Here is a 13,927-nt window from a genome sequence, read left to right on the forward strand (position 1 = left end):
ACAGACCACATGACTCTTGACGAAGTCGTAACTACATTAATTTGTTTTCAAACCAAATTATCAGCTCAAACATCAGCTTCAAAATCTGATGGAATCACTGTATCCTCTCGTCCTCAGTCATTGCTCATTCTTCCTATAGCTGTGGAGGACTTAACGACTGCTGCCATCTAGAGGCCGGAAGTTTAATTGCAATACAAACATGAACAATTTGCCTTGGAATACTTTCATGTAAATCGAAAATGACAAAATTAAATTATTTTTAAATTCTAAATGGTAAAAAGTAAAATATTATTTGAAAGCCTTAAAATAATGCGCGTCACAATAATATCAACACAGTATTGTGAAATAAAATGATATTTTGGAACAGCTCTAGTAAATGACTGAGGTGTCGCTGCTTGAATGTTAAACTGATTTTATTGGATAAATAAACTCCTTCTCAGCGTAACATGTTGTGGTTTCATGATCTTCTCTGTATAAAAGAGTGACGTCACTGGAGGTGTTTGTGCAGCACAAGCTAAGCCGCTTCTAACCTCGTTTCCTTTTCCTGTCCAGCCAGCGTTAATAATAACCTCTGTTTTCCAACCTCCGACTGTCCCGGGGGGTGCGGGGGGGTCCAGGACAAATGATCGCTGGTCTATATGTGTTGATGTGACTCAGCGATGACTTCTCCTGAAGACCATGTTCAGTACTTGAGACTTGTCTGCCAGGAGAGTCTTGAGGGAACATAGGAGGGTCTGAGCAAAGACATGGATGACGGAGATGAATGTTTAGATGATGTCTCTCGTCGTATCGTCTGCTTTATTCTGATTAACCTTAATTCTCCTGGATTAGATTAACAAGCAGGTCTGTGGGTCTCGGACGGTTCTAGACCGTCTCCTCCCAGCTCAGAAGAATGAGTCCAGACTTGTTCTTCACTCAAGGACTGTTTGCGTGACTGACCCTGAAGCCGTGATGTAAGAGTTGACCTCTGCCCTGCGCCCCACCTTGACTGCGCCCTCTCGCCCTTGATACCTTTCACTGACGGAGGCGTTTCCCGGGCGATGGCAGAGCCACGCATTGTTGGGGCCCCCCCGCTGCAGTGAGGCCCCACCATGAGCTCCCAGGAATGCCAGCGTTGTGGCTCATTCCTGGCTTCACTCTCCCACGACTAATCCCCTCCTTCTCCTTTACACTCACACCCTCCTCTTGTTTCCCTCCATTCTCTCCAGGTCCACACTTGTTGTGAGTCCCTTTGTATCGACCCATGAGGTTTATGGAGCTTGATCACGTGGTTCCTGTGAAGAGGATCTGAAGATGGAAAATATTGATACAATTAAATGATCTTTTCAATATTTAAAAGCACTGAATCAATTCATTTACATTTGTACAGTCAAGTACTGGACAAAACTACACATATATTCTTGTTACTACACTATCACAACACCAGAGTAAGTACTCGACAATACTACACATATACTGTATACTTGTTAATACACTATCACAACACCAGAGTCAAGTACTCGACAATACTACACATATACTGTATACTTGTTAATACACTATCACAACACCAGAGTCAAGTACTCGACAATACTACACATATACTGTATACTTGTTAATACACTATCACAACACCAGAGTCAAGTACTGGAAAAAACTACACATATATTCTTGTTACTACACTATCACAACACCAGAGTAAGTACTCGACAATACTACACATATACTGTATACTTGTTAATACACTATCACAAAACCAGAGTCAAGTACTGGACAAAACTACACATATATTCTTGTTACTACACTATCACAACACCAGAGTCAAGTACTGGACAATACTACACATATACTGTATACTTGTTACTACACTATCACAACACCAGAGTAAGTACTCGACAATACTACACATATATACTTGTTACTACACTATCACAACACCAGAGTCAAGTACTGGACAAAACTACACATATATTCTTGTTACTACACTATCACAACACCAGAGTCAAGTACTGGACAATACTACACATATACACTTGTTACTACACTATCACAACACCAGAGTCAAGTACTCTACAATACTACACATATATACTTGTTACTACACTATCACAACACCAGAGTGAGGACTGGACAATACTACACATATATACTTGTTACTACACTATCACAACACCAGAGTAAGGACTGGACAATACTACACATATATACTTGTTACTACACTATCACAACACCAGAGTAAGGACTGGACAATACTACACATATATACTTGTTACTACACTATCACAACACCAGAGTCAAGTACTCTACAATACTACACATATATACTTGTTACTACACTATCACAACACCAGAGTCAAGTACTCTACAATACTACACATATATACTTGTTACTACACTATCACAACACCAGAGTAAGGACTGGACAATACTACACATATATACTTGTTACTACACTATCACAACACCAGAGTCAAGTACTCTACAATACTACACATATATCCTTGTTACTACAGTATCACGATATAGCGCAACATATTATTTTGTAGTATTGTGATGTGTTTCTTATAAGCAGATTCTGCCAAAGAACGACTGTATTTGGCCCAAAATGATTGACGACCATAAAGACTTAAAATGTCTATAATCAAACGCCTCAAAGGTAGAGTTTTTTTCCAGCGAGGGAGTGAACTATTATTGGAACGTGATGTACTTTCACGTGGAGGTCAAGGTTCAAATGTAATCAGGGGTCACGTGTGGTGGTTGGACCAGGAATGAGAGAGTAGATCCAGATGCTTTTCTTGGTTGTGGATAAACTTCCTGCGACTGAAAGCAAAACAAGCCGGAGCTTCCATGCGAGCCTCATATAATTAAGATTCAGCCAGTATTTCCGTCTTAGTGTGTGAACGTGACATCAGACGCTTCCTGTTTGTCCTACAAACACAGAAGCCATTTTCTCTCCAAACCTCCTCCTCAGACAGGAAGTCCTGATCAGCGCTCTCTCGGGGTCAGCGCTCATAAAACCCGTCGCCTCCCACTACGTTTATGACTTTAATAAGGTTAATAACTACGAACTGACGTCTCTTCTCTTTTATGACCAGGTTAATAAGTAATAATATTTATTAAACTTTGAACAAGTGTGGTCCTGGAGCCCAGTGGAGGTCAGAGTAGAACAATAAAATGTATGATGTACAACGTTTCAAACGGACTTAACTAATGAATTACATTTAATAGTTTCAAATTTTTATTTTTCTATGGTTTTTGAGCATTTGTTGTCTAAATAAAGTTAGAAAATGTTAAATACATATTTGTTATCACAGTAACCTGATATCACATCTACATGTTTGTCCATAGAAGAGTGATTTAAATGTTCACTTAATTTTTTAAAAGAAGAATACACTTATTTTCTGTCATTCAAGGTCATCATCATACTTTGTTTTAACCTTTGTTTCTTTCCAAACATCTTATGGCCATTTTTTAATTGTGCCTTCTTTGTTTCTGGTTCTTGACTCACAACAGTCGCATGTTCATGGTAAGAGTTTGACCCATGATTGTGTCATTAATAATATCTGGACCTCAAGTCAGATGAAAACTCATGTCAAAGGAGCACAAAGATGGATTGACCTGGTGAATAAAAACACACTCTTACTTCCTGTTGAAGGTAATACTTTTGTTGTGGCCCCGTGACTTCTACTAGGACCTCGGCCCCCGTGTGATCGACACCCCCGATGTTGCCCCTCGGACAGTGGAAACAGCCTTAATGTTCTTAAGTGACGTGTGAAGTGTGATCAGGTCACACGGTTAGAGGACAGTGTTGATATTTCAAGGCCTCATTTACATGCAGAGCAAAGGTGAGAAACATGTTGTCGGTCTGAAGAAGCTCCTCCTGGTCCACTGGGCTGAGGTGAGAAAACACACAGTCTTTGAAAGACCCTCAGACACTCTCACACTCGCTCGTGAGAACACAACGGTGGTTCCGCCCATGCTTCAGCTTCTTGTCTTCACACGAGTCAGAACCGGTGCCAGAGACCCAGCAAGTCCGGACCGTGAAGCGGTTTAAAGACGACCGTTTGCATTTGAACTGGAATGACTCAGGGGTCGGGCAGTGGGAGGGGCGTCGGGAGCCAATTGCCTGAGCCGTGAGGACTAAAGGAAGTTTGCCGTTAGCCTTTGGACCTCAGGGGAATTGTTGTACCATTGTTCCTGTGCGAGGAGGAGGGAGTCACAGTTCCACCCCCGCCTCCGCAAACTTCTTCCTGCCATTCCAAGTGAATGGTTGGATCCTGCTCTAGGAGAGACCTGTAGACCGAGGTCTGGAACAGAAGGCGATTAACTGGGATCTGATTAGTCGCATCACTGGATGTTAAGCGAAGGGAGAAGGTGAGTGTCCTTGACTTGAACTCACCTGCACCACTGTGGCCCAGAGAGAGTTCCCTCTGCTCTAAGTCGGGTCACATGTTCGTCTTTCCCAGAGCGCTCTCCGGTATGAGGGTCTTCAGAGTAGACACGGGTTAAGATCACGACTCCAACTAAGAACAGGGTTTTTTTGCATTGTTGTTGCCATTGTTTTGTAAAGAAATTAGAGTTAAACGTGGAGAAGAATCGACCACAGAACTTCTGGTGGAAACCCTTTGAAAGCAGCTTCCCTTCAGTTTGTTTGTTCGTACCCAGGGGCCAAATGTCGTCCACCATTTTATCTTATGCTGCCCAGAGAAGCTTGAAATGGCTTCATAATAAATGGAATGTTTGTTTAAAGAGCATGAGTTGATTTTGTTGACATGTTCTAAGCCTTTGAGTGACAGTTCCAGCTTCCAGCGACCATGAGAGTGTGTTTCTAAACCCTTGGTTTGTGTGTGTCTCTAAACCCTTGGTTTGTGTGTGTCTCTAAACCCTTGGTTTGTGTGTGTCCTCCAGAGATGCGTCAGAGAGTTGGCAGCCGGCGCCGGGTTCCACGGCAGCCATGTTGGTGAAGGTGAACAGCATGGGTCGAGGCTCGCCAGCGTCGCCGCCGCCGCAGCACCTTCAGCACGGTCAACATAGCAAGAGCAGCCTCAACTTCACGCTGCACCCACCGGCCAACAGAACCCCCGGAGGACCCTCGGGGTCCCCCCAGGGATATAAAACCGCTCCCTCAGGGAAGATGGCGAGCGACTCTCGGCAGATGCATCACCTTCGGAAGGCCAGCAACGGCAGCTTTTGCCTGGTGACTGAGAGCGGACATCCCAGTCCACTCTTGCACAGGTCCCAGACCAGCACCCCTCGACCCGTCTCGCCCCAGTACGGCAGCACCGTCCCCATCTATGACGAGCCGGTGAAAGAGTGTCCCATCTATGACGAGCCACCTATGGACATGGAGGTGGAGGGCGCCCACTTGTACACGGCCAAGCGCCTGACGCCCAATCAAAGCCTGCAGAAGCCCAGATTCCTGCCTCACCCTACACCTGCACATCCAGGGTCCAGGCACAGGAGAACCCCGTCTGCCTCAGACTATAGTCCAGCTGGTCTGGAGTGCATCAAACACATGATCAACGTGGATCCAAAACAATCCCTCGTACCTGGTTCTCCTTTACCCACTCGTACCCCTTCCCCGACCCCCAGACAGGATCGTGTTCTCACTGGGCCTCAAGCTCATTCTCTGCCTCAACCTCGGGGTCAACCGCGGGACAGAGAGACGGGGACCCCGGGCCCCAGCACACTGGAGAAGAAGCAGAGCTGGCGGGTTCTGGAAGCCACTGTGCAGCGAGCCATGGAGGCCCGGCACAGCAGGCAGAGCAGTCAGGCCTCGCAAGACTTCCCTGCGACCACCCCACAGGCCACCGCAAACTACCAGGACTCCGGGTACTCCACCGGCCCCTCTCCGAGTCTGCGGAGGAAGAGCAGGAGGCGGATGGGAGCCGGAGGCGCCGTGGGCCGGCCCGGGTCGGTGGGCAGCAGCGGCGAGCTCAACGCTCTGAACGAGCGGCTGATGGCGGAGATGAGGGAAGTCGTGAGTCGCTCGAACACCATGAGAGAGGTCCGGGCCGGGCTAGACCCAGAGATGGGGGACCGGGGGGCGGCGTCTCGTACTCGCTCACCTGAAGCCCAGAGGTGGTACGGTGGAGCCGGACCATCCGTGGGCAGGTGCTCGTCGCGAGAGGACATCGCCGGGGCGTCGCGGCCCATGGGCCGACCGGGGAACCTGGTTCTGACCCCGCTGGAGATACCAGGGAGGCAGAAACGGACGTATGAGAAGGTGGACACCCTGGACATGAGCATCAACAGCCATACGAGCCTGTCCTCACCCGAGACCCCAGGACCTCCCTCGCAGGTAAGAAGCTCTGGTGTGATGGTGACGCTTGTTTTCTAAAACCGTTCAACAGTTGTGGTGTTTGACTCATCGCTGGCTTAAGAGCGTCGGTCTTGAATCACATCTGTTCACGAAGCCTCTGAATACTGATGACTCTCTGTTCATTATCACGGAGGAATTTGACTGAGTCAAATGAGAGTCATGCCTAAATAAAGCAGATTTTCAGCTGCTTCTGTGGAGTGTGTTCAGTCCAGAGTGAGCTAAAAGTGGAAGAAAGAGCAGATTGTTTAGCAACTAAGAGATGGTTCTTTATAACTTTGCCATCTCGGCTCCGACTCGACCAGCATTTAATCGGTTTTTGCCATTGAATTCACAAAAAACTTTGTTTTTATATTCAGTTTTGAATGTCAGAAATGTATTTTTCAGGCAGCAGGTGGTAAAGAGTTAAAGCCTTTTAAGGTCAGGGTTCAAAGGTGGTGTTTTTTCTCGGTGTTTTCCTCTTCTATGTTTAACATTAAACTCGTGTCTCTGATGGTGACCCAGGGCGGACCAGGAACAAGTCACGGGTGTTTCTCTGTTCTTGAGGCAAACATAACGCTTTCACTTTTACCGTGTTTGATGTGCTGCCAAAAACAATAATGGTTTTCCATGAAGATAGTTTATAGTCAAAGTTACTCACTTGTTTACTCATTTGGCAGAAAGTTTCACAACAACAAGTGGAACATTTGAGAGTTTAAAGCTCCTGATTATTTACAGTTAATAGTCCAGAGTTCAAATGATACACTTGTTTTTAAAAATATAGACTTGAAAATGCAACATTCAAGTCTTTTCTTGGATACGTTTGTGTGTTTACACGAGACGATGCTGAGGAACAAACATTTAAAAAGTATCTTAGGCCGTGTCTCAAATCGCACACTTATCCGAGTGCACTTCTTTACAGTACACGTTAAGACGGTGCATGTACTTGCCTAGTGCACTTACTTTAGACAGTGTAGTACTGTCTCAAATCAAACTCTGCTGCTACACACTAACAGGAAATGACTCGACAGCTTCTTCTTCTACTACTATTTAACTCTGATTGTAACCAGTCGTTGAAACACTATCATCGACACTTTTCACCAATTGAAACAAATTATTAAGTTGTTTTTCATTTTGTTATGACTGTTGTTTGGTGGTAAAATTTGTGTTTTCTCAAACATTTACGTCGGTTTCTGCTGTGTCGTCAGTGACGTGAGCGACGTAGCTCTAGACGTAGCATCTTCTCAGCACTAAGATGCTGAGGGTGGAAAGTGTCCATCGATCCACACTCAATTTTCCGGCCATTGGAGTGCACCAATTGAGTGCTCAATGCGCACTACATTTTTGCACACTTGGCTATTTGGGACACACTTGTGCACTCAAAATACTAAGTGTAAGTGCAGAAGTGTGTGATCCGGGACACATTTGTTGGACGTTGTTCCAAACACAGGAACCGTGTGGACGAGGACGACCGGCGTCACCCGTCATCCTCTTAGCGCCGTCCATCTGCCCGGCTCGGCAGGTACCGAGTGTTGCCGGGCCAACTCCCGGTGGGTTGGAGTGAGGCTCATGCCAGGCCAGAGAGTTCCAGGACACGACTCCCCGGGCCCAGGAAGAAGGACCACAGCGTCCATATGGTCTTAACCTGGCACCTAAATAAGAGGGAACAGGTTTTATTAATACACGCCCGGAACCGTGAGGGAGACTCTTGACGGGTCTGTCCCGGAATGTCCCTCAGAACCGTCGGACCGTCATAGCTCTGTATCAGCTCGTTGGATATTGAACCTCGTTCTCGGACCTGCAGGGATGGAAAAGTCAAATGATTGTAGAAGACGTGAATATTTCCAACAGTTTTTGAGGCGTTCATGGATTTGAAGTTAAACATTCGTGTTGAAAATCTGATTTCTTGCGAAAGGAAATGATGTGAATGTTAATGAATGTTAAATCCATGAAGCACGAGTGAGTTTGTTCGCTTCAGAGCTCAAACCACAAGTCTTCTCACTTGGACGTGAAGGTCCAAATGGAAGCTGGGCTCGTCTGGTACTTGTCATAACAACATCAAGAGTCAATATCGGTGACATTTCATGTTCCATTAGTTGATCCGAGCTCTGATCCTGGCCCGGGTCCGTGTTGACACTGGCGTCTCCGCCGTGAAAAGATCTGCCTCCGAGTTCCAGCGAGAGACGAGTGAACGTGACAAGTTTGAACCAAATGATGGAGCAACACGAGATGTTCTTGTGATGCTTGGAAGTCTGAGCTGCTCGTAGATGTTTGATCTGTGAGCGAGAAGGTTTGGAAGGTTGACCTCAAGACAGAGTGTGTTCTGGTCCAACTGTGGTCCAGAAATATGACACTTTTAGTTGATTATTACGAGATAATAAATACAACAGTCGCACTTTATTTTAACTCGTTTATATTAAGAGTTATTGGCAAGAACCTCGCGGTACGACATGGATCACGATGGGTTGAGAAGACACTTGTGTATCATGATAAATATTAAAATGTTGTGACTCTTGATCATTTATGTTGAGTCGTTATAACAGTCACTAATATATTACCATGTCTGACCATGTTGAGTAGATTTGGATCCTTTTTTTAATATATCCTGGAGAAATAGGAGTTAAATTGTTCAATAAATGTGAGAAACTACAATAAATAATTCACACCAACCATTAAAACATGATTTTTCTGATGATATAAAATGGTTTAAGAAGGACTGGTTTATAATTTACTTTTTTAATTTACTGTAAAAAGTTGTTGTTTAGAATCTGGTCAGTTTAACCTTTGAACTCTTGTGTCCATCAACGTAGTCCGGAACCCTGGAGATCCAGGCTCAGCTGGAGAGCAGGAAGAAGGGCCTGGTGGACGGACGGACGGCGTCGCTCGGGCCTCACCGACCCGCCGCCCACGAGAACAAAGATGGCGGCGCCGCGGGGGGGTCGGCCTACCAGCTCTCCTACGCCACCCTGCGCCAACCCCCGCCCCCCGAGGCGGGCATGGAGGACTGGGCCAGCAAGCACCTGAACATGCACACCCAGGGCCTGTTCCGGCGCCGCGTCTCCATCGCCAACATGCTGTCGTGGAACCGCGGCTCCATCAAGAAGCCCATGCTGGTGACCAGCAACCGGGCCGTGAGGAAGGAGGCCTGCGAGATGTTCAAGCTGGTCCAGGCCTACATGGGCGACCGGCCGTCCCGCCTGGACCGCCGCCACAGCGCGCTGCTCATCGTCACCAAGTGCTGGGACCTGCCGGGCCTCAGGGACGAGCTCTACATCCAGCTGGTCCGGCAGACCACCGGGAACGCCAGCCCCCGGAGCCTGGCCGCCGGCTGGGAGCTTCTGGCCGTGGGTCTGGCCTTCTTCGCCCCCTCGCCCAAGTTCCGCTGCTACCTGGAGGGCTACATCCAGAGGCACACGGAGCCCACCAGCGACACCAAACGTGAGTCTCAGACAGAGCAACAGGGTGGGTCGCCTTTCTTTTCTCTCTCGTGTCCCTCGAGTCCTTCTCCTTCCTGAGCTCCGTGTGGTCTCCTGTCTCTGGCCTCCGTCTCAACATGTCCTCGTGTCTCCGGCAGTGACTCGCTTCATCCTGGAGCAGCAGGAGAAGATGAAGAAGAACTCCAAGTCCAGGAAGAAGAGGAAACAGAACTCGGACGAGGAAGACGGTACGATTTATTCCTGACTTTCTTTCAGATCTTTTGAAGTTCTCGGTTTAAACTCCATGAAAGTGTATCAGTGTCATGAGGATGATGTTCAATTCTACGAGTGACAGGTTGAAACTTTTAATGATTTAAATGTTGTTTTTATAGGAATTTAATCATTTTTTAAACAATCAAATGCCATCATTTCTATACTTTGAGGTTGAATTTTGTGACAGTTTGAGGCTCGAGGCCTGAGAAGTTGTTCAATCAAAACACTTTAGCCTGATGGTTCCTGATGGTTGATGCTGCGTCGCAGCCTACTGCCACCAGTGTGTGTGTTACTTAGTGTAAAGTGTTTTGGCTGCTTTAAAAATATATATATATTAAAAATCTCATATGTATATTATTTTTATAGTTTGCTGTTCGAATTCCAATAATTCAGAACATAATGTTCTAATTTCAATGTTGTTCAGTTTGTAGTGTTTTGAATTCAATATAAAAGTGTTAATAAAATCACCAGATCATTACAAAAGAAAACGAAACTTTCAACCAATCATTCGACACAAAGAACATCATGTGACAACAAGCACAGGATCAGGTTCTCTGTGCTCTGTTGCTAATGTCTGGTTTCACCTTTAAACCAACAGTTTATACTGAATTTAAAATATTTATTTTAGAATGATTAGAATAAAAATATCAAACTCTGTGTAAAGAAAAATCCTTTAATTTAGAAAATATATAAATTAAATGACTTAAAAACAATAACAAACTAAACAATTCGATAGAAATGATTCACTGAGAACTTTTTAAATGCTTGAAAAAAATGAACACGATGAACAAACACTCAGTGAATCTAACAGAACCTTCTGGAGAAACTGAGTCTGGAGACACAACGTTCTTCTGTGAGTCACATGTCAGCGGGTCATTCAGACCCACTCGTCTTTGACGAGACCCACACACAACACAAGAGAAGATTGTGTAGCTCGCGTCCTGCTGCTGTGACTCACACGTGTCGCTGTGACTCACACGTGTCGCTGTGACTCACACGTGTCGCTGTGACTCACACGTGTCGCTGTGACTCACACCAGGAGTCGCCTTTGTCTCCACGACTGCTACACAATTGCATTCAAATCCTGGTGCACCTGCGCAGGTAAACAAAGGTTTGAGTGACGACCTTGAACCTGCGCCACAACAACGTAATTGCTGAGCAAACACCTGTAATTATTGTTGGAACGTCACGAGACGAGAACCTCAGCGTTCATGAAAACGTTGATTATCGTCCGATGAGTCAGAGAAGATGTTCTTACATGTAAAACTATAATTTTATTATGTTTTAATCGTTTGTTTCACGTTTTTATCCTTCAGAGAATATAATAAAACCTCCGTAGTTCAGACCATCTGAGTCGAGAACATTATTGTAAGAAAATATACACTTAAATTAACTTAAATACATTATTCATATTCAACTAAACTATATATATATTGAAATTGCAAATATTCACTTGTTTTTCTTTTAATAAATTCAAAAAAGTCTGTTTGTAAACAATGATCTGATGATAAACATGTGACAACATTGTTTAATATTCAACTATTTAAAAGAAACATTTTTTCCATGAGTATCACAATATATGGTGTAGTTTCCTCTGTATCGCGATACTTGACAGATACTTGACAACACACTTCTAGTCCAGACTCGTAGAAGAGAAGATCTTCTGGTTGTGTTACTCTAGTTGTGTTACACTGGTTGTGTTAAACTGGTTGTTACACTGGTTGTGTTACTCTAGTTGTGTTACTCTAGTTGTGTTACACTGGTTGTGTTACTCTAGTTGTGTTACACTAGTTGCGTTACTCTAGTTGTGTTACACTGGTTGTGTGTGTAGGTGTGTTACTCTAGTTGTGTTACACTGGTTGTGTGTGTAGTTGTGTTACCCTGGTTGTGTTAAACTGGTTGTTACACTGGTTGTGTTACTCTAGTTGTGTTACACTGGTTGTGTGTGTAGTTGTGTTACCCTGGTTGTGTTAAACTGGTTGTGTTACTTTGGTTGTGTTACTCTAGTTGTGTTACACTGGTTGTGTGTGTAGTTGTGTTAAACCTGTTGTGTTACTTTGGTTGTGTTGCTCTAGTTGTGTTACACTGGTTGTGTGTGTAGTTGTGTTACTCTGGTTGTGTGTGTAGTTGTGTTACCCTGGTTGTGTTAAACTGGTTGTTACACTGGTTGTGTTACTCTAGTTGTGTTACACTGGTTGTGTGTGTAGTTGTGTTACCCTGGTTGTGTTAAACCTGTTGTGTTACTTTGGTTGTGTTGCTCTAGTTGTGTTACACTGGTTGTGTGTGTAGTTGTGTTACACTGGTTGTGTGTGTAGTTGTGTTACTCTGGCCTCTCAGGATGTTCTTTGGTTTAACCTGTGAATCACATCAGTGTAAACACACTGTAAAGTGACGACAAAGACGCACAAATGAGTTTCTCAGGGTCTTCAGTCCTCGGCTGCTGATGAATCACCTGCAGGTTCTTCTGCCTCTAAATCTTCTGTCAGGACAGGAGTCCACATGCTTCTCTGGTTACCCCCCCGTAACCCCCCCACCTTGACATGTGTGGGGAAAATGACCATCTGTGGGATCAGTTCACCTGTGCAGGTGTGTGAGCTTCCATCACTGACTCTTCTTCCTTCACAGGTTTACCCATCAGTACCTACGCCAAGTTCTGCCACCGGAAGCTTCTGAAGGTCGCAGTGACTGGAGGCAAGAAGGTGAAGATATGGACATAGGAAAATAATTATATATAACTGTGACTCACGACTCACCACACCTGTGACTCACCTGTGACTCACCTGTGGCTCCTCAGGGTCTCCGTAAGCCCACCCTGGAGGAGGTGGACCACAGCAGACGGGCCATCGTGACTCCTTCTCTCTTCGGTTCCTCCCTGGAGGAGGTGATGGAGCGACAGAGCGAACTCTTCCCCGACAGGAAGCTGCCGTGGGTTCAGGTGCAACTGTCGCAGTACGTGCTGGCGCTGGATGGAGCTCAGACTGAAGGCATCTTCAGGTGAGTCGTGATGAAGCTTCACTCAAACACACACTTAAAGTAACACTTTCTCCTGCATCACCTTTATGAACATTTAGAGATTTATTACTTTTAATTCTATCTATTTCTATTTTTTTCTGTCTTAGCTTCTATCGTCTTTTCTATATATTTTGTATTTTATTTATTTCTAATTATTTTTTAGTTTGTATTTAATTAATTAATTTGATCTTCATTGTGTTTCTATTTAATTTCTATTCATTCAATCTTCTTTGTGCACAAGAGTCTCAAACAGCCAAAGATAAATTCTGTGTCATTACAAATATATGAATATATATATAATATACTCAAATATTATATACCATATAATATTTGAGTATAAATACATCATGTTGCATACATACTTAAAACTACTTCAAAATAAATGCATCTGATCCTGGAAAGAGTGGCTTCGGCTCCAGTGTGGAGGAGGGATGGCTCCCTCTAGCGTCCACTCACGACAAGTGCACGTGTGTCACCAGAGTACCCGGAGATATCGACGAGGTGAACGCGCTGAAGCTGCAGGTCGATCAGTGGAGGATCCCAGAGAACCTCTCGGACCCCAACGTCCCCGGTGAGAGGCGCGCCTCAGCGTGTGATTGACAGGTGTGGGCGGGTGATTGACGTGTTTGTGCTCAGCCTCGCTCATGAAGCTCTGGTACCGGGAGCTGGAGGAACCTCTGATCCCCATGAACTTCTACAAGCAGTGCGTGGACAACTGTGATGATCCAGAGGCAGCCGTCGCCGTCGTTCACTCGCTGCCTGAACTCAACAGACTCGTGCTGTGTTACCTGATCCACTTCCTGCAGGTGAGTCCCGTGACCTCTGATGACCTTTATGTTGTTATGCTTTTAATCACGTTTAATGTTATGTTTTTAAATCTTGTTTTTAATCACGTTTAATGTTAATATGTTTTTAAATCATTTTTTTTAATAATGTTTAATTTTATTAT

The 13,927-nt window shown here is 44.9% G+C and overlaps 1 protein-coding gene across 3 annotated transcripts in view; it reads left to right on the forward strand.

The window, feature by feature from the left end:
* arhgap46a (Rho GTPase activating protein 46a) overlaps positions 1–13,927 on the forward strand; it is a 35,161-nt gene that overhangs the window by 19,598 nt on the left and 1,636 nt on the right. Inside the window, exons 1-8 of one of the 3 annotated variants that reach the window (XM_087800895.1) lie at positions 4,247–4,353; positions 4,888–6,280; positions 9,088–9,739; positions 9,852–9,941; positions 12,592–12,665; positions 12,761–12,960; positions 13,458–13,549; positions 13,615–13,784. In XM_087800895.1, coding sequence (XP_087657021.1) covers positions 4,334–4,353; positions 4,888–6,280; positions 9,088–9,739; positions 9,852–9,941; positions 12,592–12,665; positions 12,761–12,960; positions 13,458–13,549; positions 13,615–13,784 — 2,691 coding nt within the window. In that variant the 5' untranslated portion in view covers positions 4,247–4,333. Of the gene's footprint in view, positions 1–4,246; positions 4,354–4,887; positions 6,281–9,087; positions 9,740–9,851; positions 9,942–12,591; positions 12,666–12,760; positions 12,961–13,457; positions 13,550–13,614; positions 13,785–13,927 lie in introns of those variants that run through there. The other 2 variants (XM_087800893.1, XM_087800894.1) reach the window with 2 other exon arrangements.

The sequence above is a fragment of the Callionymus lyra genome, chromosome 10 (assembly GCF_982586985.1).
Source record: "Callionymus lyra chromosome 10, fCalLyr1.hap1.1, whole genome shotgun sequence".
NCBI classification, from domain to species: domain Eukaryota; kingdom Metazoa; phylum Chordata; class Actinopteri; order Syngnathiformes; family Callionymidae; genus Callionymus; species Callionymus lyra.